Below are 26,079 nucleotides of genomic sequence, written 5' to 3'. Positions count from 1 at the left end.
AGTTCATCTCATGCAAAAAAAAAAAGAACCTCCAAGCTTGACATAAACGCACTCTGCCGGCCACTGCTAGCACTAATAGTTGCGCGTGGATAATGGATCACAGTTGCATGAGTACAGTTCATCTTAAGCAAAAATAATTGCAAAAGAGAACTTCCAGGTTTGACATAAATGCGCTCTGCAGGCCACTGCTAGCAGTAATAGTTGCCTGTGAACAATGGATCACAGTTGCATGAGTACAGTTCATCTCGTGCAAAAATGATGGCAAAAAGAAAGAACCTCCAGGCTTGACATAAACACACTCTGCGGGCCACTGCTAGCAGTAATAGTTGCCCGTGGATAATGGATCACAGTTGCTTGAGTACAGTTCATCTTAAGCAAAAATCATAGCAAAAAAGAAACTCCAGGCTTGACATAAATACGCTCTTCAGGCCCCTGCTAGCAGTAATAGTCAACCAGACAGAGATAATGGATGGTTGCCGCACGAGTGCAGTTCACTTTCTGGTGGACAGCTGCCAGGCCCGACAAAAATGCATTCTGTCGGCCCCCGATCGCTTATCGCTGAGAGGGGGTATCGAATCGCGAGATATTTTTCAACCCTGGCCGCAAAGTATTGATGGATGACAGTATTCTTTCGATGTAGTAGTCGTTTTTCCCGTATAACGAAATCTTATCAGCTTGATTCTCTGGTTGATGACTGTGTCTCGACCGTATATCGAAATATCAACTCAGGCAATATCAAGAGGATGATGCAATCACTCCAGAAAATTTACAGCATCCGAGGGTGTTACAAATACTCTGTTCGGCATCTCCGCTTTTGGGCGTGGAGGGAATTTAATACCCACATTTGCACTGGTCCCGTGCATTTGCTGTAGCGGGGGCAGCTGGGAATGCAAATACGGCAAGCCCTCGATGACAGATCGAAGGGATCGAATTCTGGGGAGGGGAATGGAGTGGGGGTCGTGTTGGCGACTCACCTTTCTGTGTCTTGTGTTCGAATATCTCCGTGTCCTGTCCCGGGGTGAAGTGGCCGAAGTAAGTGCAGTTTTCATCTGAGGAGAAGCAAAAACACAGTGCCATTCAGTCAAGTTTTCTTTTATAGCAGGGGAGGACAAGCTTTTTGAAGAAGAAAGCTACTTTGCTGTTACCGAATAGCCCAAAGGGCTACCAGTTTTATATATATTTCCAAAATAACAAATTATCATGTTATTACTATGTTATTACCATGCTATTACCAGGTTTTAATTGTTAGAATAGGCTCTTTAAACCACTAAAACATTATCCTTGTATAAGAGCAGTGGGTGGTTTTCAGCAATACCTCGTTTATTGTAGTTAATGAGGACCAGAATCCCCAACAATTTGCAAAAATCTACATTTTTACCATTAACGTCGATTGGGGATAATGTATCGCAGTGAAAACAGTGCAGATCAGTTTAGTTAGGCCATGATGGCACGCTTCAGTGGCCAAAAAGAGGAGGGGTGGGCTCTTGCAGCTCACTATTGCATCAATGGTGAACCAAGGATAATGGTGCTGTAGGTGGAAAAAAATGCAAAAAAGAGACGCCACATATCACACAAATTTGCTCTCCTGGCCTCAGCTGTCAGCAATAGTCGCTGTGAACAATGGATCTCAGACAAAACCGTACATTTCAATTTAGGCGGGCCAGAAAGGCACGCTTCAGTAGCCCAAACAAAAAAGCAAGGAAGAAGACCAGGGATAATGGATTATATCACCACAGTTGCTCTTTATTTTAGCAACAACAGAACAGAAAAAGTCCCCACCAGGTCACCATCTTCAAATTTGCTTTCTCAGCTCCTGCTCTCAGCTATAGTCAACTGGGGATAATGGATCACAGACAAAATGATGCATTTCATTATAGGTGGGCCAGAATTGCATATATAAGCAGCCAAAACCCCTCCCAAAAATTTTCCTTGCTGGCCCCTGCTCTGAGCAATAGTCCACCGGGGATAACTAATTGAAGCAACAATTGTGTATTTTATCTGAGAGGGCCTACTGCCAGTCTCCTCTTGTAGCAATACACAGTAGTAGTAGGGTATAATGGATTATGGACGCACGAGTGCGGTTCACTTATTGTGTGGTTCACTTAGTGGAGAGAACTGCAAAAAAAAGACAAAAGTGTGCTGTGCCGGTCCATGCTCGCAGTCATATGCGATCAGGGATAATGGATCGTGGAATATTTTTCAACCTGCGACGCATTGAGGCCGCAGTGTGTGAATTAGCCAGGGATTACAATATACAATAGTTTGGTAAAAGAGAAACCTCAAATAAGGGTTTCAACATCCTCTTTACCATTAATAACTATACATACATTTAAGACATCAAATATGTCCTTTGTGGGAAAGGACGACCGGAGAGAACAGCAAGAGCGACGTGAGAACGCGCAAAGTCATCGATAGAATGGCATATTCGCACTGTATAGCCACAACAGGTGGAGTTACAACGCGTATGGAGTAAAAGCATGCGGGGCGAAACTCGGCGAGGACTTTGAAAAAAGATTTAAAGGCTGAGCAATAAATAACAGCCGACATAACTCTCCTGCGCTTTCAGTCGAACATGAAAATTCTATAAGGAAACCTCAGCTGTCGGCACTCGACGTAAACACCCAGGCGCTAATATGCTAAAGCTCTTTGGACGACTTGTCGCATGGCTCCAATCAACGACAGATTACTCGGATCTTAAACCCGCAATGTGAAAAAAAAGAGAGAACTGATATAGGGTTGGCCATATTGGTTTAGTTCAGGGGTGTCAAACATGCGGCCCGGGGGCCAGATCAGGCCCGCTAAGGGATTGAATCCGGCCCGCGAGACAACGCTCAGTGAAGCGCAAGAGAAAAACGAGCTGTAGGTTGAAATATGTCCACTAGTTGTTGCCAAAGCCAGGTGCCTCGAACAAAGACGGTGGACTTGTATTTCTCTCTCTCTCTTTTTTTCCCTTCCCTTTTTCTCTCTCTCGCTGTCTCTCTTTCACTTTCTGTGTCTCTCTTTGTCTCTTTCTTTGTTTCTCTTTGTCTCTTTCTCTCTCTCTTTGTCTTTTTACCTTATTTTGCTCTCTTCCATTCTTCCTTCTCTCTCTCTCTTGTCTCTCTTTCTCTCTCTCTTGCTTTCCCATTCTCTCCTTCTCCCATTCTCTCTTTCTCTCCTTCTTTTTTCTCTCCTCTCTTTCAATTTCTCTTTGGATATTTTTCTTTCTCTCTCTTTCTTTCCCCCTCTCTCATTATTTGTCTTTATCTCTTGTTTCTCACGTTTCACGTTCTCTCTCTCTCTTTTTTCTTTTTTTCTCTCTCTCTCTCCCTTTCTCTCTTTCTTTGTCCCACCCTCTTTTTCTCTCTTTCGCTTTGTCTTATTTCTTTCTCTCTTTCTTTCTCTCTAATCTACTAGTCCGGCCCCCGAGGGAATGTTTGTTCTATCCTGTGGCCCCCGAGGTAAATTGAGTTTGACACCCCTGGTTTAAGTCAAGTCAAGTCAAGTCATTTTTATTTGTATAGCCCTAAATCACGAAGAGTCTCAAAGGGCTTCACAGATTGTTACACTATATTACACAAACTATTTTCAACCGACAAGAGGAGTAGGTTATTCGTATGCAATGGAGTAGAAGTGAGTTTTAAGTTTAGATTTAAACATTTCCACTGAGGTTGCAGATCGAATCTCAGGGGGAAGAGCATTCCACAGCACCGGTGCCCGGATGGAGAACGCTCTCGAACCAGCAGAAGACTTCTTTGCTCTCGGGATCACCAGAAGACCAGCACTCTCAGATCGTAGGCTTCGGACCGGGACATAGGGGCAAATCAGATCTGAAAGATAAGAGGGAGCAAGTCCATGTATGATTTTGTACAATACTAAGAGAACTTTGAAGTCACATCTTTGGCTAACTGGGAGCCAATGCAGGTTAGCCAAAATCGGTGTTATGTGATCGTACTTTTTTGTCCTAGTTAAAAGCCTCGCTGCGGCATTTTGTACTAGCTGAAGAGACTTGATTCTGGACTTCGGGAGACCGGAGAGTAGTGCATTGCAGTAATCGAGACGGGAGGTAACAAATGCATGAATTATTGTTTCCGCATCAGACTGAGACAGTATTGAACGGATTTTAGCAATGTTGCGAAGATGGAAGAAGGCAGTTCTAGTAATTTGCTTTACATGCATCTCAAAGGATAGATCAGGGTCAAATATGACACCTAAATTTTTAACTGAGTCACTCTGTGTGATGTGACATTTGTCAATGTTCACAGCAGTTTTTGCGAATAAGTCCCGGCATTTAGAAGGACCAATGACTAACATTTCGGTCTTTTCAGAGTTAAGACGCAAGAAATTGAGTGACATCCACTCTTTTATCTCAGTGAGACAGGCCTCCAAATTTCCACAGTTTAGTGTGGAAGATTCCTCCAACGGAAGATATAGTTGAGTGTCGTCTGCGTAGCAGTGGAAGCTGATATTGTACTTGCGAATAATATCACCTAATGGAAGCATGTAAATGTTGAAAAGTAGGGGGCCGAGCACTGAACCCTGCGGAACACCGCAGGTAACATTAAAGGGCTCAGATGTCGTTTCACCATATTTAACACAGTGCGTCCTATCTGAGAGGTAAGATTTGAACCACGAGAGGACGGCTCCTGAGAGACCAATCCATTTTTCCAACCGTTCTAGTAGGATATTGTGGCGCACTGTGTCAAAAGCAGCACTAAGATCCAGTAGCAGCAAAAGTGATGAAGCGCCAGAATTCATTGACATTAGGAGATCATTTGTTACCTTGATCAGAGCTGTCTCAGTAGAGTGGTTAGCCCTGAATCCAGATTGCATGGATTCAAAAAGGTTATTCTCCGATATGAAAGCATTCAGCTGCTGTGCCACTACTCTTTCGAGTACTTTAGAGAGGAAAGGTAGGTTTGACACAGGTCTGTAATTACTTAATATTTCTGGATCAAGGTTGGGTCGTTTCAGTGTGGGTTTAATAACGGCGGACTTAAAAGCTGCTGGAACTACACCTGAGGAGAGTGATGTATTTATAATATTTAGAACTGAAGGCCCAAGGACGCTAAAAAGACTTTTAATAAGTGAACCTGGGAGAGGGTCGAACTGGCAAGTTGTCGGTTTGGCCGCATTCACCACTTGTTTGAGATCATCAAGTGACAGTTCACTAAAACCGGCCATTTTCCCAGGGCAGCCACCCTGTCGTGCATCTGTAAATTTCAGTCCTTTAATACGTGTGGTACTAACAATATCTTTTGCAATTTCTTCCTGTATGCATTGAATCTTCTTAGTGAAGAAGACCATTAAGTCCTGAGCAGAGTGTGTCGAACTGTCTGCGATAGCCTGTTGCCTTGTAAGCGATGCTACAGTGTCAAAAAGGGCTTTGGGGTTGTTCTTTTGAGACGCAATCACCTTCGAAAGGTAGGCCGATTTTGCAGAGGCAAGGGCCGCTTTATACTTTAACAAGCTGTCACACCAGGTTTGATGGAAAACCTCAAGCTTGGTAGCGCGCCATTTTCTCTCCCATTTCCTGCATTCTTTTTTAAGGGCTCTAGTTTCATCAGTAAACCAAGGTGTGCGTCTTTTAGGACGTGATTTTAGTTTTATGGGCGCTATTGAATCCAGCACACTAGTCAGGGTGGTATTGAACTCATTCATGAGTGAGTCAATCGAGCCATTGTATTTAGGAAAGGACGCAACTGCTCCAGGAAGGAGTTCAAAGAGCTCAGAAACTGTGCCAGTGCTTATATTGCGTCCGCTAAATCCCTCAGCTATATTAAGTCTACATTTAGTTAGCACCTCAAATGTCACTAAATAATGATCAGAGATAACAGTAGTACACGGTAGAACCATAATGTTTGAGGTTAAAACTCCTCGAGTCAGAATCAAATCTAGCGTGTTCCCATTTTTATGGGTTGGCAAGTCAACCAGTTGGGTAAAACCAAATGCATCAATTAGAGAACTAAACGCAATAGTAAGTGAACTGTGTGGGGAGTTCATATGAATGTTAAAGTCTCCCATAATTATAATTTTGTCTGCATAGGTTACTAGTTCAGACAAAAGTTCAGCAAATTCGTCTAAGAAAGTTGTGTATGGCCCAGGTGCACGATAGATAGTTATTACATCAATTGACAATTGAGGGGACCGCATCACAAGAGCCTCAAACGTTTTGTAATTATTAGAGGTACGTGTATTAAATTTGAGCGATTTTTCAGAGATTAGCGCAACACCACCACCTCTTTTCAGCGTGCGTGCTATATGACTACTCTCGTAGTCTGGGGGAGAGGCATAATTTAGAGCTAAGTGCTCATCCGGGCGTAACCACGTTTCACAAAGACCCATACAGTTAAGTTTATAATCACGAATAATGTTATCAACAAGTAAAGCTTTTGGAGCAAGCGATCTAATATTTAACAGACCAAATTTCAGCTTTGCTGAATCATTTGACTTAGCTGAACTCTTTGTAGTCTTTGTCGAGATCTTCAAAAGCTCCCGGCGTTGTGGCCGCTCGTGAGCGCTGAGTTTAAAGCGTCGGTTGTCCGGCGAGGAATAAATGGTGGAATTAGTTACATCCTCGCGTCCATCCTCGCGTCCATCTTGCTGCTTGGACTTCACACGTTTCACACATCTACCTGCACGGCAACCACGCTTCTTTGTCCTTTCTTTACGGCGCCGTCGGCGACGTTTATTAAGAGGAATAGTTGTCCACAAGGATGCCGGGTCTCTTTGAAGTTCGCTCGGTATATCATGGGCGGTATAAAAAGTGCCCGAAAAATCGAAATTTAGACGCCCACCCAACCGAATAAGTTCGTCCCTACTGTAAGTGTTTTTGGCCACACATGTGTCCAAAAGTGAAAGCAAAAAAGACAAGAGAACGGCAATAAATAGAAGATTAGCTGGAGAGCTAGCCGCGAGCATGTATCCATGCGCAGCCGCCATCTTGATTTTTGTTTAGTTGGAACTAGATAAAAATCCGAATCTTTTAGCAAATAATTAAGGCTTAAGTATGTTTTCTATAATACTGTCTGGTAAATGAGGGTAAATAATAGTAAACCTTAGCACAATATTATACTTTTTCTTTTCTTATTCCAATTCAAAGTATTTGATGTCAATAATACACCACTAGGGGGCGCAATGTAATACACACTGGGGCTTAACCTTTCATTAAAATCTTAGCTAAAAACATTCAAATGACATTACTGTGATCCTCGTTTATTGGTGTTATAGGATCAGGGTTGGGTGGGGTTACTTGAACTGGATTACTTTCAATTACTTTTGGATTACTCCAATACCAAATATGCTAATAAAAGAAAAAATAAACTAAATATCAATAAAATTACTAGATTTTGTGCAGGCTTGGGGAGTAACGGAATACATGGAACGGCAAACATGATGTTGGCAAGCTGTTTGGATTTATTTTCATTTTGTTTCTGTCGCATTTTATGTTAGTTTTGCCGGAGATCAAAGAGATCAAAGCCAGGAGAGAAAGCTTACCACGTGTTGTGAGTCATCATTTAATTCATATTTAGTTTCTTTTGTCTTTTATTAGCATATTTGGTATTGAAGTAATCCAAAAGTAATTGAAAGTAATCAAGTTAAAGTAACCCTACACAACCCTGTATAGGATGTATATGTGAAAATCAGAAATATAGCCCCGCTCCCCTTGACTGGGGATAATGGATTTTGTCCAAGAGTGCTGTCCATCTTAGGCTGAAAGAAAGGAAAAAAAGAGCACAATCTTGCTCACTTGGCCCCCGCTCGCTTTTAGAAATAGTTGACTGGGGATAATGGATCACAGCCAAATGAGTGTGGTTCATTTGAGATAATCACAATGGTACGGTTAAGCAGCCCGAACTGAAAAGGCCCCTGCTCTTACAATTGTTGCCTGGGGATAATGGATTTTGTCCAGGAGTGCTGTCCATCTTAGGCTGAAAGAAAGGAAAAAAAGAGCACAATCTTGCTCACTCGACCCCCGCTTGCTTTCAGAAATCGCGGTTACAACCGTGCATTTTATTTCAGGCGACCCCGAACAAAAAAAACGTAAGTTGACTTGAATGGCACGCCTCCCAAAAAAGAGCCTCCTGCTGGTCACTGCTTGCAGCAATATGTGACCGGGGACAATGGATCACGGCCGCACGAGTGCAGTTAATTTTATGCGGGAATACAGTAACGGCAAAAGAAGAATCCTGATGTGGTCTGCCAGCTCTCGCTCGTAGCAATATGCAATTTGGACAATGGGATGCGGCCACAAGAGTGCAGTTCATCTACTGGTGGAGAAAACGGCTGAAAAAGAGCCTCCAGGCTCGACAAAAACACGCTCTGCTGCCCCCACTCACAGAAATATGTAATTGTGGATAATGGTTTGCTGCTGCAAGAGTGCATGCCACTTATTGGTGGCCAAACCGTCAAAATAGAGTCGTCAAGGACAAAAAAAAATGTGCTCTGTTGGCCCCACATGCAGCAATATGCAATTGGGGATGATGAATCACGGCCGCAAGAGTGCAGTTCATTTTTGTGGAAATAATGTCAAAAATGATCTGCCAGGCTGGACAAATAATGTAATTTTCTGGCTCCATTTACAGCAACATGCAATGAGGGATAATAGATCACAGCCGTAAAAGTGCGGTTCACTCATTGTGGCAAAAAAGAACCGCCATGCCCGACAACAAATGTGCTCTGCCGGCCCCACTCGCGGCTGTTTTCGATCGGGGATAATGGATTGCAGAATAACTTTTCAACTTGCGAAGTATTGGAGCCACGTAGTACAAAGGAGCAAAGGATGACAGTATATTTATAACAGATCCACAGGCTACTCACGTTGCCCCTCGGGCAAACTAGCGCATTCAGGCAGCTAATATTTCGCCTTGTTTAAAATTCCACTCTAAAAAGAAGAACAGATACCATTAGAGTGACATTGACAGCCTTTTTAATTTCAAAGTCTGCGTTGTGATCACGAAAAAGACGCAATCCAACCAGACGTATTCGGGAGGTGGTCGACGCGTGTATCGAGTAAGTCGCCATGACAGGATGCTATCGCCTTAGCTAACGCCGGGTAAAGTGCGTGTCGGCAATGCCGTGACGCGCGACACGCGTGTGGATATTTAATCCGCAACACGTCAAGGAAACGCTTTCATGCGGAAATATTTATTTCCCGTTTGACTTTTAGGAGCCGGAGTGGAAATGTTTTACTCTAACCAGTTTTGGTAATATCAGTGTTCCCGTAAACCTGACGCGGTTTTCTGATCCCCGGGTTGTTTATGTCACGTCTTTTCGGATGGCGTGCCCATTCAAAATATCCTATAATCATAATAGCTATTATGAATTTAGTGTTTACTATTGCGCTGAGAGGCGATTGTGAGCCTATATATTTGACAGCACCCGACTTATGTTGTTGGCGAACAAAACGTCTCTATGACCTGGCTCTTGGAAGTGAACGATCAATAGCCGGTTCCCTCCAAGACGCCTTTTTTCTCTTCTGATAAGTCAACAGTCATTTTGGGGGGATTCGGTGTTGTTGACTTTAATTTTGATGATCATAAGAAAGGTAACAATGGTGGGGTTTTTTTATTTTTAGATTTATAAATATTTTAATGATATTTCCTCTGTTTTTAAGTGTTAATTTGTTCATATAAAAATGTACAATTGGTTATTTTTTCTTCTTTTATCTCTCTTTTTCCTTTCCTTTCCCTTTTTTTTTCTTTTTTTGTCTATTTTTGTCTTTATTCTCCCCCTTACTGAGTCATTCTCTGCGCTATGTTACATAGTAACTGGTTATGTAGGGATTAGAGCGACAATAACAACCCGAAGAGCCGTTTGGGACCCAAAAGAGCCGGCTCTTTTTAGTGAGCCGAGCTGAAAAAGCCGGTTCTCTGAAAAATCTATACAAGTTGCCCCAGTGTTTTGTAAAAATTTTCAATTCTTTGACATACAACTTTTCTTTAGAGTAACGGAATGAGCTACTTTCCCTGGAAACTAGTTACTTTTACTGTAGAGTAAATCAGTTATTAACTTTTTTGAAGAAGTAGTGAGTTACTATAACTAATTACTTTCTCAAGTATTGTGCCTAACACTGCCCATAATAGGACTGATTGGCAGAAAAACGTGAGTCTGACCAACACAAACCATGCAGTAGGCAGACAGGATAACAGGGAGGCAACAACGAAAAAAAACTTCCATGGCAACAAACAGGAACCCAGCTGTGAATATACCATATGATCACGGCAGGCTAGCTGGTTGCTGTAAAGAACAAACCGGTACCGATTACTGGTAAAAAATGGGAAGCTGGCCGACCGAAAACATGCAGTAAGCAGCCAGAATAACTGGGAGCCAACAACAACAACAAAAAAACTACCACGGCAACAAACACAAACCCATCTGCGAGAAAAACCATTGAGCACAGCAGGCTTGCCAGCTAGCCAACTGTTTACGAGGCTGACGTAGACCAAACTAAACTGGAAGTGGAAATGTTTAAATCTAAGCTTAAAACAAACTTCCACTCTGTAGCATATGAATAACCTATATTTTATGTTGATAATATGTGTATTATTTGCCCTCATGTAGGTTTTAAATGAGGGGATGGTGTTATAAAAGTCTGTAGTCTGCAATAGTCTTTGATCTGTGCAACCCTTTGAGACTCTTTGTGATTATGGGCTATACAAATAAACACGACTTGACTTGACTGGGAGCCTGCCTGGGGAGCTATCTGGACAATATTGCTTTAATTGCAGGACACGTGGTGAAAAACACGAAAGGAAAAGTCACAATCACATACCTAAAAAGAGGCAAAGGCAAAAAAGGAACGCACGCTGTACACAACAGCAGGTAAACTTACACGACGCAGTTTTTGATGAGCAAAGCACGCAACCCTGACAAAAAAGTCAGAAGTCCCCCTGCGACCAATAAGCAAAATTCCAATTCCTCCAAGTGGAAATGAGCGCTATGTGTCCTTTAACTGGGCACGCCGTTTGTTTTGGTTCCCGTTGTCATCCGGTGACGTCAAACTCAAGATATGGAATATATTGGAATATACATTTGTTACCTCATGCAGGCCAGCAAAAGTCAAACGAGGCAACGTATTTGTTTATCACAGTCTACTCAACGAGCATCTCTTGTTTTCGAGAGTCATCTATCCGGGGATGTCGGGGTAGTCTTATATTCCCGCACATTTTATTGGAATTTTCGGTTGTATCCACAGCAAAGGGTTATTTTTGGCGAGCGTCTGTCTTTAATCCTGTCATCGCTTTGTGTTTGTTGTTGCAGTCAGATAGTAGGAGGGCTGACAACTGCCACAGCGATGCCCTGTCCCGAAAAATCAGTTAGTGGACCGCGACATTGGCTAAACCAGGAAGAAAAATTTCATCATTCATTTTTGGGGGGATTTTTTTTTTGTCTATCTATAACAGGAGTCAGCAAACCAAAATGTTAAAAGAGGGAGGGGGGGTCGGGTGGATTTTGTAAGGTTTATTGTTCTATATTCTTTATCAATTATCCACTATCCGTTATCGGTCAAACCATAATACACTGCAAAGCCAAGAGGCCGAGACACTTGGTACCAGCCAAGAGGCTGAGTCAAGGTCCTAGCCACAGGGCCAAGCAGCGATCAATGCGAATGCACCGATCCCGGAGGTACTGCAAATACCGGGCCGATGCGTGGAGTGGACAGAGCAAGCTCTTATTCCATCTCCCAATTGCAAAAATCAACTGAGCATGGTGCACAATGTTAGTTCTAGAACACAATTCCAGAACCACAATCCTAGCCACAGAGCCAAGCAGCGATCACCACAACCAGAGTCGGCCGCCGTGATAGTGCACAAACAAACTAATTTGACAGAAGCCACAGAAGATTAAAAGCCTTACTATAAGATTTATAATGAAATCAACACATGCTATTGTCACGGTTGCCATGGCGCCCAATCGGCCCCGCCCAGTCCTGTCACTCTCCTTTTGTCAGCCCGTCAACGAACTTCTGCCCCGCAAGACGTGGGTTTCGACTCTGTCCTGTTCCTGTTGGTATTTCCTGTCCAGTATTGTTCCCGTTGATTTTGTCCTGTTTAATTTCGGTTTCCAGTTTTGTTTCTGTCTATTTTTGTTCTGTTGATTTTTTTCTCCAGTTTTCGTTCCCGTCTAGTTTGTCCTGTTTATTTTTGATATCCTGCTTCATTATCAATCCTGTTTGTCCTTGCTGTTCGATATCAACTCGGGCAATTGGAATCGATCTCATGGGTCCCTATTGGCCCCGCCGGTGTGGTGCCAGCTGCGGCTCATTGACAGATTGGCTTCACCTGCTATTTAAACCCAGCCCCCAGTTCTGTTGCTCTCCTTTTGTCAGCCCGTCAACGAACTTCTGCCCCACAAGACGTGGGTTCTGACTCGGTCCTGTTCCTGTTGGTATTTCCTGTCCGGTATTGTTTATTTTGTCCTGTTTAATTTCGGTTTCCAGTTTTTTTTGTCCTGTTGATTATTTTCTCTAGTTACGTTCCCGTCCAGTTTTTCCTGTTTTGATATCCTGCTTCATTATCAATCCCGTCTGTCCTTCCTGTCCGATATCAACTCGGGCAATTGGAATCGATCTCATCAGTCTCTGGCTTCCTGTATGGCGCCCAATTGGCCCCGCCCGTGTGGTGCCAGCTGCTGCTCATTGACAGAATGGCTTCCCTGCTATTTAAACCCAGCCCCCAGTTCTGTTGCTCTCCTTTTGTCAGCCCGTCAACGAACTTCTGCCCTGCAAGACGTGGGTATCGACTCGGTCCTGTTCCTGTTGGTATGTCCTGTCCGGTATTGTTCCCCTTGACTTTGTCCTGTTTGATTTCGGTTTCCAGTTTTGTTTCCGTCTATTTTTGTCCTGTTGATTATTTTCTCCAGTTACGTTCCCGTCCAGTTGGATCCACCATTTCTGTTTGTCCCTCACCCCCCTCATCAACCCCCCTCCGGAGGAAGCAGAGCCTATTTACAACAAAGACAGTTAAAACATGTTCTTTGTTCCTTTATCTCTTTGTTTCCTTATCCTTACTGTAAAATGTGGAACTGGAGTCATCCAATTTCGTTGTTACAATATATCCCATGTTGTAACAATGACAATAAAGGCATATTCTATTCTATTCTATTCTATTCTATTTTCTGTAGCACTATTTAAATGCTCTATATCAACACGTTATATTGGGTATTTTTGTATTCTATTTCTTTTATTTTATTATTTTATTTTTCAACATAAGAATACTCCTGGAAGTGTGAATTCCCCTACGGGGATGAATAAATCTGTCTGTCTGACTATCTATCTATATCTATGTATCTAGACATCTATCTATCTAGACATCTATCTATCTATCTATCTAGAAATCTATCTATCTAGACATCTATCTAGACATCTATCTATCTCTATCTATCTATCTAGACATCTATCTATCTAGACATCTATCTATCTATACATCTATCTATCTATCCAGACATCTATCTATCTATCCAGACATATTTCTATCTATCTAGACATCGATCTATCCATCTATCTATCTATCTATCTATCTATCTAGACATCTATCTATCTATCTATCTAGACATCTATCTATCCATCTATCTATCTATCCATCTGTCTATCTAGACATCTATCTATCCATCTATCTTATCTAGACATCTATCTATCTAGACATCTATCCATCCGTCTATCTATTTAGACATCAGCTAGACATCTATCTATCCAGACATCTATCTAGACATCTATCTATCTAGACATCTATCTATCTAGACATCTATCTATCTATCTATCTAGACATCTATCTAGACATCTAGACATCTATCTATTTCCAAAGTAGACACATAGAAAACACAAGAAAAATGATAAAGTGGTTAGGAATAAAGCCAAAACCTCAGCCCCAGAACAAAGATTCAAAAGAAGCTAACAAAACTGATGATGCTACAAAACGTAAACGTATATTAAAAGTATCGTGGAAAGAGGAGTTCACGTGGCTTTTAGCAGACGACGCAACGCAAACATTGCATGAAGGAAAATGAGTAAATACAGGTACATACTGATGGCAGATGGAAAACAGCCATGTCATATACATGCAATAAATGTTATAAGTAGTTATAAACTTAAAAGTGTTGTTCTGTTTTATATTCTGATTATCAATCCTTAATACTTTGCAACAACAGTTTTTTTACTATTAGTCGTCTTATTGTGTTTCAAGTTTTGAAAAATGGGGCAGGCAACTTTATGGCTACAGAGAAAGAAATGGACATTTGCCCTATGTCCTGTGTCAAGTAATCGGTAAGAAATGTTCCAGCATTATATATATCCTGAGCTGGACCAGTACATTTCTGTAATAGTTTGAAAGTCCCTCTTTCAGATAAAATGTTGAAAACATTGAAAATTTTCTAGTTTTCGAGTGAACGTTATCATATTGAAATGGCACCCAATACGAAAAAAGGGTCAAACAGAGTTGGTGGATACAACCGGAATGTTTGATGTTTGATCTTACATTACACAAAGTCCAGTGTTTTTCCGAATTGCTCAGTCCACAATTGAATGGATTTGGGAGTACAGTCCATAAACATGCCCGATTAAAGTCGCCGTCGACGATAAAGCTCCGTTGGGGTGTGCAAGCTGCTGTTTATTGATAGCAGCGGGCAGGAGATTTAGCGCTATGCTAACGTTAGCATCCGGTGAAACGGTTAGCGGTGGAAAGTAAACAGCAAACACAAAGAACACAGTTAACTCTCCCGGTACATAGAAGGGTCTGCACGATACTGCTAGAAACTCCATATCGAGTGAGCAGTGTGTGTCATGTCATTACCCCCAAGCCCCCCCCCACCCTCCGAATACCCTCTCAAGAGGGGGTAGAGTACCCTTCTAGAAGCCAAGTAGCATCACGCCCCGCAACTTTTGTTGAGTGCGGGGTAATTTGAACGTCTAGAAATGTGAAGGCGGTGGGGAGACTCTATAGCGGGGGCGGGTTCCCCAGGCGGCACCGTCAATCATGGGGGTGATAGGTTCCGGTCATGAACACCGAGACAGCTGACTATTCGCCAGAGTTATATTTGTATCTCTAATGATCGCCCGCCGCAGACTTTACATAGCGTTATATCGGCATCAGATATAGAAACGATGCGTTTAAGTACTACATGTGTTTTTTATTCGGAGCCTCGCTGAGTTCATTGTCCTCGTTTTGCGTCTCTTGAATTGTATCGGTAGCCGGTAAATCGTCCTCGGCTAGAAAATACAACCGGTCGTTACTCAAAGTATGCAAGAAGAATATGCGCAAGTTATGTAGTACTCAAGTGCTGATTTCTTTCTCTGTTGTGGTGGTCGAGTCTTTACTCATGACTGCCACCTGTGGACTGAAGCAGAACTGCAAGTTTGTATAGTAAAGTTGCATGTTTTTGCTCCTTCCTTTAGCATCACTGCAAGCCTTTTCATAATACAGTGCTGTAATGCCAAAGCACACGAAATTGTGAATGGAATGAAGAAAGAGAAAGGCTTTGCAGGATATCACATTGGTAGAGTGGAGTTAGTGGGTGGATGCAGAAGGAGGCAGGAGACTACAGATTGAAATTAAAACTGAGTTAAAACACTGCAAGGATTGTCATGCCCTTTGCTTCAATCGCCTCCTTATTATTTATTGTTCTGATCATCGACTGGTTACAGCCCTATTTATTAGTTAGGGTATCAACACTTGTGCTTTCTTCGTGTTCATTTTTTACTGTATCTTAAGCTTTGTTCCCATGGTTATCATGTTTTTGTTCTCCCTTCAGCATTACTGCAAATTTTGGGACCCATAGCTAAAAAGTTACCGTCGTTACATGAGATTCTGAACTGAGGGAAGGGAGCATTGTGGGAGGGAGTTTAGCTTTTGTCAGGATTTTGATGACACGAACCAATAGTAGACCATCATCCTATATGACGTCGACCAATAGCACAAAGGCATCTAAACACCATAAAGTTTGAATTGTGTAAGTTTCTAGGCACACGAAAGAATTTCATATCCCTTGGTAATCGCAAGCTTAGTGTTCATGGTTATCATGTTTTTACTTCTGTCTTTAACATCATCGCTACCTTTGGGACACATAGCGAATAAATAGAGTAGAAAAAATACAATATTTTATTGCTGACTTTGAGTCTTTTACAAAGCGCACCAGATTCTAAACTGAATGAAGAGAAAGACATAGTGGGAGGTAATTCAGCCAGTAGTACATCTTCACCCAAACCAATAGGAGACCAGCGTCTTATGTGGCGTAGATCAATAGCACACAGGCAGCCAAACACCATAAAGTTTGAATAGTGTTTTTAGGCGCACAAAGGAATTTGATATCCCTTGGTAATCGCAAGCTTAGTGTTCATGGTTATCATGTTTTTACTTCTGTCTTTAACAGCATCGCTACCTTTGGGACCCATAGCGAATACATAGAGTAGAAAAAATACTATATTTTAATGCTGACTTGCAGTCTTTTACGAAGCGCACCAGATTGGGAATGGAATGAAAAGAAAGACATTGTGGGAGGTAATACAGCCAGTAGGACATCTTCACCCAAACCAATAGGAGACCAGCGTCTTATGACGTCAACCAATGGCACACAGGCATCTAAACACCATAAAGTTTGAATTGTGTACGTTTCTAGGCACACGAAATAATTTCATATTCCTTGGTAATCGCAAGCTTAGTGTTCATGGTTATCATGTTTTTACTTCTGTCTTTAGCATCACAGCTACCTTTTGGACCCATAGCGAATAAATAGAGTAGAAAAAATACAATATTTCATTGCTGACTCGCAGTCTTTTACAAAGCGCACCAGATTCTAAACTGAATGAAGAGAAAGACATAGTGGGAGGTAATTCCGCCAGTAGTACATTTTCACCCAAACCAATAGGAGACCAGCGTCTTATGACGTCGGACAATGGCACACAGGCATCTAAACACCATAAAGTTTGAATTGTGTACGTTTCTAGGCACACGAAAGAATTTCATATTCCTTGGTAATCGCAAGCTTAGTGTTCATGGTTATCATGTTTTTACTTCTGTCTTTAGCATCACAGCTACCTTTGGGACCCATAGCGAATAAATAGAGTAGAAAAAATACAATATTTTAATGCTGACTTGCAGTCTTTTACGAAGCGCACCAGATTGGGAATGGAATGAAAAGAAAGACATTGTGGGAGGTAATTCAGCCAGTAGTACATCTTCATCCAAACCAATAGGAGACAGCGTCTTATGACGTCCACACAAATATTCAAATTTTTTGGTGGCTGAAAAATAAATCGTGACATGGTACGGTAAGGAAAATGCCGTGACCAGGGGCCCAAAAAAGATTTTATTCCAGATCGAATTCCGCATCGTAAAGTGAAAATATTGTCATTTTTAGACCTTGCGAAGGAATGAGCTGTTTATTTCTTATGGTGGGGGAAAACATCAGAAAAGACGGACTTGATGTATGTGACTTTTGGTGTCCCCAGAAGCTGTTCCGTCCTCCTCCGACCTTCCATAAGACTGCCGCCATATTTTCCACAATGACCTCATCTAACGGTATTAGTTTCCTGCTTTTTATCCCCGACTATTGACGCCCCCCCCCTTAAAGACCGGCATCTGCGATAAACAATAACATTCCTCTCCAAATACAGACTAACGGACTCAGAGACGGTCTCGGCTCTCAAGCGAGTTTATCCGGTACGTAAACAATGGCTGCCGGGGCGCCGATGCCCGCTAATTGGGTTATATTACTCGGATTATATTACATTTCTTGCGTTCAAGTTAGAGCGGGGCGGATACATTTTTCACCCAAAGAACCATAAAAGCAAAAATAATTTGATTTTTAGACAGCCAGATCATATATTTTTTACATACATATTTTATTTCACCATATGTATAAAATAATAATGCCAGAGCCTTTGTCCAATAGCAATATAAATAAACCGCTGTTTCCTTCTGAGTGTTGAGGCTCATTTTGACTCATTTGTGTCCCAAATAATGGTTTCAAAGCAAGGTGCAAGCAAAGTTCTTCCGTAAAAAATGTCCCAAAATAAAGCAAACAAGCATTCCAATGTATTTATTATACCTTCAGTGCACACGGCGCTGGGCGAGGAGGAGGAATGTACGCGGATTTCTACCACTCACCCAATTGAATCGCTCCGGGTGCTTTGCTAGAGCTTTTGGGTGTTTACAGTTTGTTCGGTGGCTTTTCAGAATAAAGTGTCTCGACAACGAACATAGATTGTATGATGTGCTTCCTTACAAAGATTATTGAGCGATTTATAGGGGCCTGTTAGTGAGGCACCTTGACTGTAAACTGTAGTTAAGACCTTTCCCTGTCACGGTTGCCCTGGCACCCAATTGGCCCCGCCCGTGTGTCACGGTTGCCATGGCGTCCAATTGGCCCCCACCAGTGTGGCGCCAGCTGCAGCTTGTTGACAGATTGGCTCCCTGTCAGTATTTAAACTCTGTCCTGTCAGTCCCCTTTTGTTAGTCCGTCTGCAAATATCTGTTTTTGCACAGCAAGCCTTTTTCGCCTGTCCTGTTTTTTTGCTCATGTTCGCCTCGATCTGTTTTGAGCAAGACCACGTCTGCTCTCCCGTCCCGAATTCAACCCGTTTGGATCTCGACCTCGTTTGTTCTCCTGCCCCGTATAACAATCCGTTCTTTTATCTCGACCACTTCTACTCTCCTCTCCTGGCTTTCGACTTTTTTCCGTTCCCGACATCGCCGTCGCTCGCCACGGAAGTCCCACTTCCGCGTCTGAGCAACCTACTCCCCTCGACCAGTTATCTCCGGATTGTGTGTGCGCTCCTTTCCCTTCCCAATAAAACTGTGAGAAACGTTACGCGAGTGGGTCCTGTCTCTGTTCTGGTCCTGACATTTCCCTATATATATATACTGGACTGAATCAATACAGTAAATAATTGTGCCTGTTCCATTTTATCTCCGGGCCAGACGTACTCATGAAAGCCATATTTGGCCCGCGAGCCATAGGCTTCCGACCCCTGAGCTATAGGGTTACAGTCCTTTGATGTTTTAAATATTCTGCGCACTGCATATCATTGCGAGCAAAGGCCAACAGAGCGCATTTCTGTCAGGGCTGTTCTGTCCGCCAAAAATGTGAAGAGCACTCTTGCGGCCACAATCCATTATCCCTGATCACATATTGCTGCAATCAGGGAATGGCTGAGTGTACTTTAGTCAGGAGACGCGCTGTTCTAGTCTGTCTAGCTAGAACTGTCTGTTTTGGTCACTATCTATTGTGGGCCGAGAAAGAACATTTTTCTCATTTACGGTTAGAAGTGAACTGCACTCAAGCAGCTGCAATCCATTTTCCCTGATTTGGAATTACTGCAAGCAAGGAAGGGCCAGAGAGCACTTTTGTCTGGCCTGGTGGCCCTTTAATGCCGTTACTGTTTTTCTGCCTGAAAGGAACTGCACTTGTGCGGCCGCGATCCATTTCATGCAATTGGGACTAGAAGAAAGCACTTTTTTGAGAAAGGTGCCACTCTTTGATCTATTATTTCTGACCTGCGCTTCTTTAAATCCGGGTTAAAGACCCACCACAAGAGAAAAGCTTTTAATACTCAGTAGTATTCCATAAATGAATAAATAAATATGAAATACTGTACGGTATAATACTCAAAGGTTTAGGATCTAGTATTAGTATAATCACATGTCGCTGCCATGACGCACTGCACTGCAGAACAACAGTGACCAGATGATGAAGGTGCTGTATCTGAGTCAGATCAGGAGGCTTCTCCTGCTACTGGTAAGCATGGAAACCAGTACTATCTGTTTCATGTGGGGGAGCAGAACCCTACCCCCAAAAAACAGTCTGGAAAAGGAATGGGCGCCACCAGGCTGTACTTGCCCAAGACACACCACAGGAAGTGGTTAATGGATCCGTGAACTGTCAAGTATGACGCTTTTTTCTTTTCTTTTATCTTTTTTGATTCTGTTGGATTTTATTGATTTTTAATTGTCTCTCTTATTCTTTCTACTTTTTGTTTGGTTTTAAGTATAAATAAAGTACATATACATTCTGACCTGCCCAAAGAGACCCATTATCCTAGGTCAACTACTGCTGAAAGAGTGGACCCACTACTCACGCATTTTTGTCGATTCGGGTTACTGAACTTCATCATCGTGGCCCACGTGAAATGAACTGCACTATTTCTATTGCAATCCATTATCCCCAGTCAACTATTGCTGAAAGGGTGGACCCATTACTCACACATTTTTGTCCATTCGGATTACTGAACTTCATCACCGTGGCCCACGTGAAATGAACTGCACTATTTCTATTGAAATCCATTCTCCCCAGTCAACTACTGCTGAAAGAGTGGACCCACTACTCACGCATTTTTGTCGATTCGGGTTACTGAACTTCATCATCGTGGCCCACGTGAAATGAACTGCACTATTTCTATTGCAATCCATTATCCCCAGTCAACTATTGCTGAAAGGGTGGACCCATTACTCACACATTTTTGTCCATTCGGATTACTGAACTTCATCACCGTGGCCCACGTGAAATGAACTGCACTATTTCTATTGAAATCCATTCTCCCCAGTCAACTACTGCTGAAAGAGTGGACCCATTACTCACACATTTTTGTCCATTCGTGTTACTGAACTTCATCATCGTGGCCCACGTGAAATGAACTGCACTATTTCTATTGAAATCCATTATCCCCAGTCAACTACTGCTGAAAGAGTGGACCCATTACTCACACATTTTTGTCCATTCGGGTTACTGAACTTCATCAACGTGGCCCACGTGAAATGAACTGCACTATTTCTATTGCAATCCATTATCCCCAGTCAACTATTGCTGAGAGCGGGAGCTGTGAAAGCCAATTTGTGTCATGCCTATAGCTGTTTTTTCGCCATTTTCTTCTTGCCTCAATCGAACAGCACCCGATCCATTATCTCTCGTGACTTTTCCTTTCGTTTTCATGTACTGTGCAATATTTTAATATGTTTTTCTCATTTTTTTCTTCTTTTCAGGCGGTTCCTTTCAAGACTGGAGCTGAGGCCTTTCCCGACGTCCCAAAAAGGAGAAGTGAGTGCATCATTTGTCACTTTGATGCTCCGCAGCGTATTTGCAAAGCATAATCATGTTTCAAGATCGCAAAGCTGGAACACAGTCGAGGAAAATTCTAAACCATCCCGCCCGTTCCATACGATATAATGTAAGCATTTTGAATGATGGATTAAGCGACCGCCTCCAGGCTAAAATGGATTCCTTTTGGACACATACATCGTCAAAATCAACGCTCAACAAGTAATGGATTTTAGTCCTGTTCTTTGAATAGAGTATTTCAATATTTACCATTAAAAAAGCTTATAAATCTGCTCTACAGTCAATATAGGTATTATCTTCGTGAAGCTGAATTCCCTCCCACAATGCCCCCATGAATTTGTTTAGTTATAGGTCTCAAGACTTGCAATAAGATAGATAGATAGATACTTTATTCATGCCCGTAGGGAAATTCACAATTCCAGCAGTATCCTTGTGTTGAAATAATAAAATAAAAGATACAGAATACAAAAATACCCAATATAATATGTTGATATGGAGTATTTCAATAGTACTACAGAAAATACACACTGTCATAAAAATAGGGTAATATGCAAATGTAGGGGTGGGGTTTAATGTGGGCTTTTACTCTCCCGGGTGGAGTTAGAGTCTCATGGCATGAGGAAGAAATGATCTCTAATGCTAAAAGAAGGCAAAGACAATGATAACCATGGAACTGAAGCTTGTGGCTATCAAAACGGAAAGGAGAAACTTTAAACATTACCTCTCCGAGTCATTTTGCAAGAACCAATCAACGATCAAGACCCTTATCTGCGATAAGGACTTGATTCATAAAATATTTATTGTTATTGTTGATTTGCATTTATAAAATGGCAAATTATTGTGTTATTACTATGTAATTACTATGTTATAATCAGGCTGTAATCACGAGACGTAGGGTTAAAATAGAACAGTGGTTATTGTCGTTTTAATATGCCAAATGCACATCAAATTAAAAAGTGCCATCCTGATGGTGCGAGAAAATTTTAAATTTAAAAATTAAAATGTAAGGGTAAAAATAAATAACATTGACATTTTGAAAAAATGAACTGCAACAAATTACTCTGAGTGCATGACAATCCTCAGACTTGGAAATTTTAAATTAGTAATTAAGTTTTCATTTGAGATTATCGTCTACTCACCCCCCCTGCATCCACCCCCTAACTCCACCGTACCAGCTCAAATCTTGCCACACCAATGGTGAATACATTGTATTTCGTAAAGTTGTTTATTTATATACACATTACATATAAGTCGTATTTACTACAGTATATATATATATATATTTACACAGTATATCCCATTTTGTTCATATTTCTACGATTCTTATATGATGTTTTTGTTTTTAGCTTCAATATAGAGAGTTAGAAATGCATTAGCAGTGCGCTAATTTCACGTTAGCATCCCCACCTCAGGACAAAACCGTGTTCCATCCTGGGGTTCCGTTGCGATCCAATCCTAATATTTATAATTTGACTCGTGAGCAGGGTTGGGTAGGGTTACTTTAACTGGATTACTTTCAATTACTTTTGGATTACTCCAATACCACATATGCTAATATAAGACAAAAGAAACTAAATATGAATAAAATGACTACATTTTGTGCAGTCTTGGGGAGTAACGGAATACATGGAACGGCAAAAATGATCTTGGCAAGCTGTTTGGATTTATTTTCATTTTGTTTCTGTCGCATTTGATGTTAGTTTTGCCGGAGATCAAAGAGATCAAAGCCAGGAGAGAAAGCTTACCACGTGTTGTGAGTCATCATTTTATTCATATTTAGTTTCTTTTGTCTTTTATTAGCATATTTGGTATTGGAGTCATCCAAAAGTAATTGAAAGTAATCCAGTTAAAGTAACCCTACCCAACCCTGCATTTTATGCTAGTTTTGCCAGAGATCAAAGTGATCAAAGCCAGGAGAGAAAGCTTACCACGTGTTGTGAGTCATCATTTTATTCATATTTAGTTTCTTTTCTCTTTTGTTAGCATATTTGGTATTGGAGTAATCTAAAAGTAATTGAAAGTAATCCAGTGAAAGTAACCCTACCCAACCCTGCATTTTATGCTAGTTTTGCCAGAGATCAAAGCGATCAAAGCCAGGAGAGAAAGCTTACCACGTGTTGTGAGTCATCATTTTATTCCTATTTAGTTTCTTTTGTCTTTTATTAGCATATTTGGTATTGGAGTCATCCAAAAGTAATTGAAAGTAATCCAGTTAAAGTAACCCTACCCAACCCTGCATTTTATGCTAGTTTTGCCAGAGATCAAAGTGATCAAAGCCAGGAGAGAAAGCTTACCACGTGTTGTGAGTCATCATTTTATTCATATTTAGTTTCTTTTCTCTTTTGTTAGCATATTTGGTATTGGAGTAATCTAAAAGTAATTGAAAGTAATCCAGTTAAAGTAACCCTACCCAACCCTGCATTTTATGCTAGTTTTGCCAGAGATCAAAGCGATCAAAGCCAGGAGAGAAAGCTTACCACGTGTTGTGAGTCATCATTTTATTCATATTTAGTTTCTTTTGTCTTTTATTAGCATATTTGGTATTGGAGTCATCCAAAAGTCATTGAAAGTAATCCAGTTAAAGTAACCCTACCCAACCCTGGTTTTTGTCGCATTTGATGTTAGTTTTGCCGGAGATCAAAGAGATCAAAAAGATCAAAGCCAGGAGAGAAAGCTTACCACGTGTTGTGAGTCATCATTTTATTCATATTTAGTTTCTTTTCTCTTTTGTTAGCATATTTGGTATTGGAGTAATCTAAAAGTAATTGAAAGTAATCCAGTTCAAGTAACCCTAACCCAACCAAATTAACGACCGTAAAGGCGGCCTCACCTCCAGGTAGAGTAATGGGTCCGCACCCCAGCTTCTCCTTGTAGTTTTCGGCCTGGATATAAATGCTCTTCTTGCAGAGCCTCCAGAGTCCGAAGTGGGCCGCCTCGCAGGTGGCGTTGACCCTCCTCACCTGAGGACTGAGGACGGCCCAATAGTCCGTCACCACCGCCGTGAACATGCAGGCCATGCCCACCAGGAGCACGAAAATGGCAATATTTATTTTAGCGCGCTTCTCCATGATTCCCCCGGTAGGCTTTCTGTTCCCGAACTCCGGTCTGGTCCTTGTCTTCTGCTCTCGGGTCAAACGGGTGCGTCCCACTACCCCGCTCGCTCCGATCTGATCCCAGACCCAAAGGGGGGGATGGACTTTAGAGGCGCAGCTGTCGAGGTGGATCAGGAGAGGACGATGACTGGACCGGACCCCCTCCCCTCCCCGGTAAAGGGGCGGATTTTGGTGTCCTGCGAAAGGTCCTTTTGATATTCATGGGAAGAGGGTCTTTTAAGCTATAAAGAGTTCACCAGAGTGAAGTGGCTGGTACATTTGTCTCACTCGCGAAAAGTCCCCGGTTCGAGACCGGGTGGAAACATATGTTGGCCTGGAGAGGGATGGGCGCCACCAGGATGTACTTGCTTTAAGACACACCACAGGAAATGGTGCTCAACAACCCTAGTGAAGTGGCTAGTACATTCGTCTAACACGCAAAAAGTCCCCGATTCTGATTGGCTCCCTGTCTCTATTTAAAACCAGTCCTGTCAATCCTCTGTTGTCAGTCCGCCTGCAAACCTCTGTTGATACAAGGCAAGCCTTTTTTGACCCTGACTATTATATAGTATCCCCGGTCGACTATTGTTGAAAGCAGTCGGCCGGCAGAGCGCATAGTTTTTTGGGTTTGGGTCGCTGAAGCAAGCAATTATGACCCGCCTAAAACCAACTTCACTGTGATCCATTATCCCCAGTCGAATATTTGCTGAAAGGAGGGGACGAGAGAGCAAATTTGTGCTATGAATGTAAGCTTTATTTTTTATATATTTTTTTCCATCTAAAATGAACAGCACCTGTCTGGCGGTGATCCATTCTTCCCAGTTGATTATTGCTGAGAGCTGCGGCCAGTACAGCTCATTATATTTTGGTTTGAGCCGCTGAAGCTTACCATTCTGGCCCGCCTGTTATGCACTGTTTTATATATTATCCCCAGTCGACTATTGCTGAGATCAAACACCAAAAGCGCAAATTTTTGTCATGCTCGGGTGTTTTTTTATTCATTTTTTTCCAAATAAAACAAACAGCACCCATGCAGCCGCGATCCATTATCCCCAGTCGACTATTGTTGAAAGCAGTCGGCCGGCAGAGCGCATAGTTTTTAGGGTTTGGGTCGCTGAAGCAAGCTATTACGACCCGTCTAAAACCAACTCCACCGTGATCCATTATCCCTTGTCAACTTTTACTGTGACAGAACACATGCTCAATATGGGAGGGATTGTACCACCTGGATTTTCACATATCCCAGGGGGTTGGAACAGAGGGAACAGTATTTTTCCAACATTGTGACATTGATATTCTCAGACGTAATGGACATTTCCAGAAATCATTTTAAGATAATTGCATCATAAAACGACCAACATCAACATCGATCGTGTTCGATAACTCAAAAAACAATATCTCCGATCGCCCCGGGCTAAACCGAGCCTCTTTGCAGTGACGGATCTCACCCCTCGCTACGGCATCGATAACCACAGGAAGCTAGGAATAAAGAACTCCGCTGCGAGAAATGTCAGCCATTTTACACGTGGCACAAGAGGAGGGAGGGGGCTCTGTTGAGAGACGATCTCACCACACGGGGTGGAAGAAGCCATCTGACTTGGAACATTTGGTCCTCGATTCTGATTGGCTCCCTGTCTCTATTTAAACCCATTCCTGTCAATCCTCTGTTGTCAGTCCGTCTGCAAAACCTCTGTTGATACAAGGCAAGCCTTTTTTGACCCTGACTATTATATATTATCCCCGGTCGACTATTGTTGAAAGCAGTCGGCCGGCAGAGCGCATAGTTTTTAGGGTTTGAATCGCTGAAGCAAGCAATTTTGACCCGCCTAAAACCAACTCCACTGTGATCCATTATCCCCAGTCGAATATCACCTGACTTGGAACATTTGGTCCTCTGTGAAGGCTGATCGAGATTCTCGTCCTTTCCGACCAATGGTGTCAGGACCAGCACAAAGGGTGG

General features: G+C 42.1%; 1 protein-coding gene and 1 pseudogene across 1 annotated transcript in view; both read right to left on the bottom strand.

The window, feature by feature from the left end:
• Positions 1-24,095, bottom strand: part of LOC148360606 (voltage-dependent calcium channel gamma-1 subunit-like) — a 29,556-nt gene extending 5,461 nt beyond the window's left edge. The window contains exons 1-2 of the mRNA XM_088342996.1: positions 23,858-24,095; positions 975-1,049 (exon numbers count right to left, since the gene is read on the bottom strand). Coding sequence (XP_088199122.1) covers positions 975-1,049; positions 23,858-24,095 — 313 coding nt within the window. The remainder of the gene's footprint in view (positions 1-974; positions 1,050-23,857) is intronic.
• On the bottom strand, positions 11,586-11,758 carry LOC148360607 (U2 spliceosomal RNA; annotated as a pseudogene).
• Positions 24,096-26,079: the final 1,984 nt, after the last annotated feature.

This window comes from Urocampus carinirostris, chromosome 8 (assembly GCF_059441175.1).
Source record: "Urocampus carinirostris isolate Australia breed hairy pipefish chromosome 8, RoL_Ucar_1.0, whole genome shotgun sequence".
Taxonomy (NCBI): domain Eukaryota; kingdom Metazoa; phylum Chordata; class Actinopteri; order Syngnathiformes; family Syngnathidae; genus Urocampus; species Urocampus carinirostris.
Note: the sequence above shows the minus strand (reverse complement) of the source record. Positions and strands in the feature narration are given on the sequence as shown.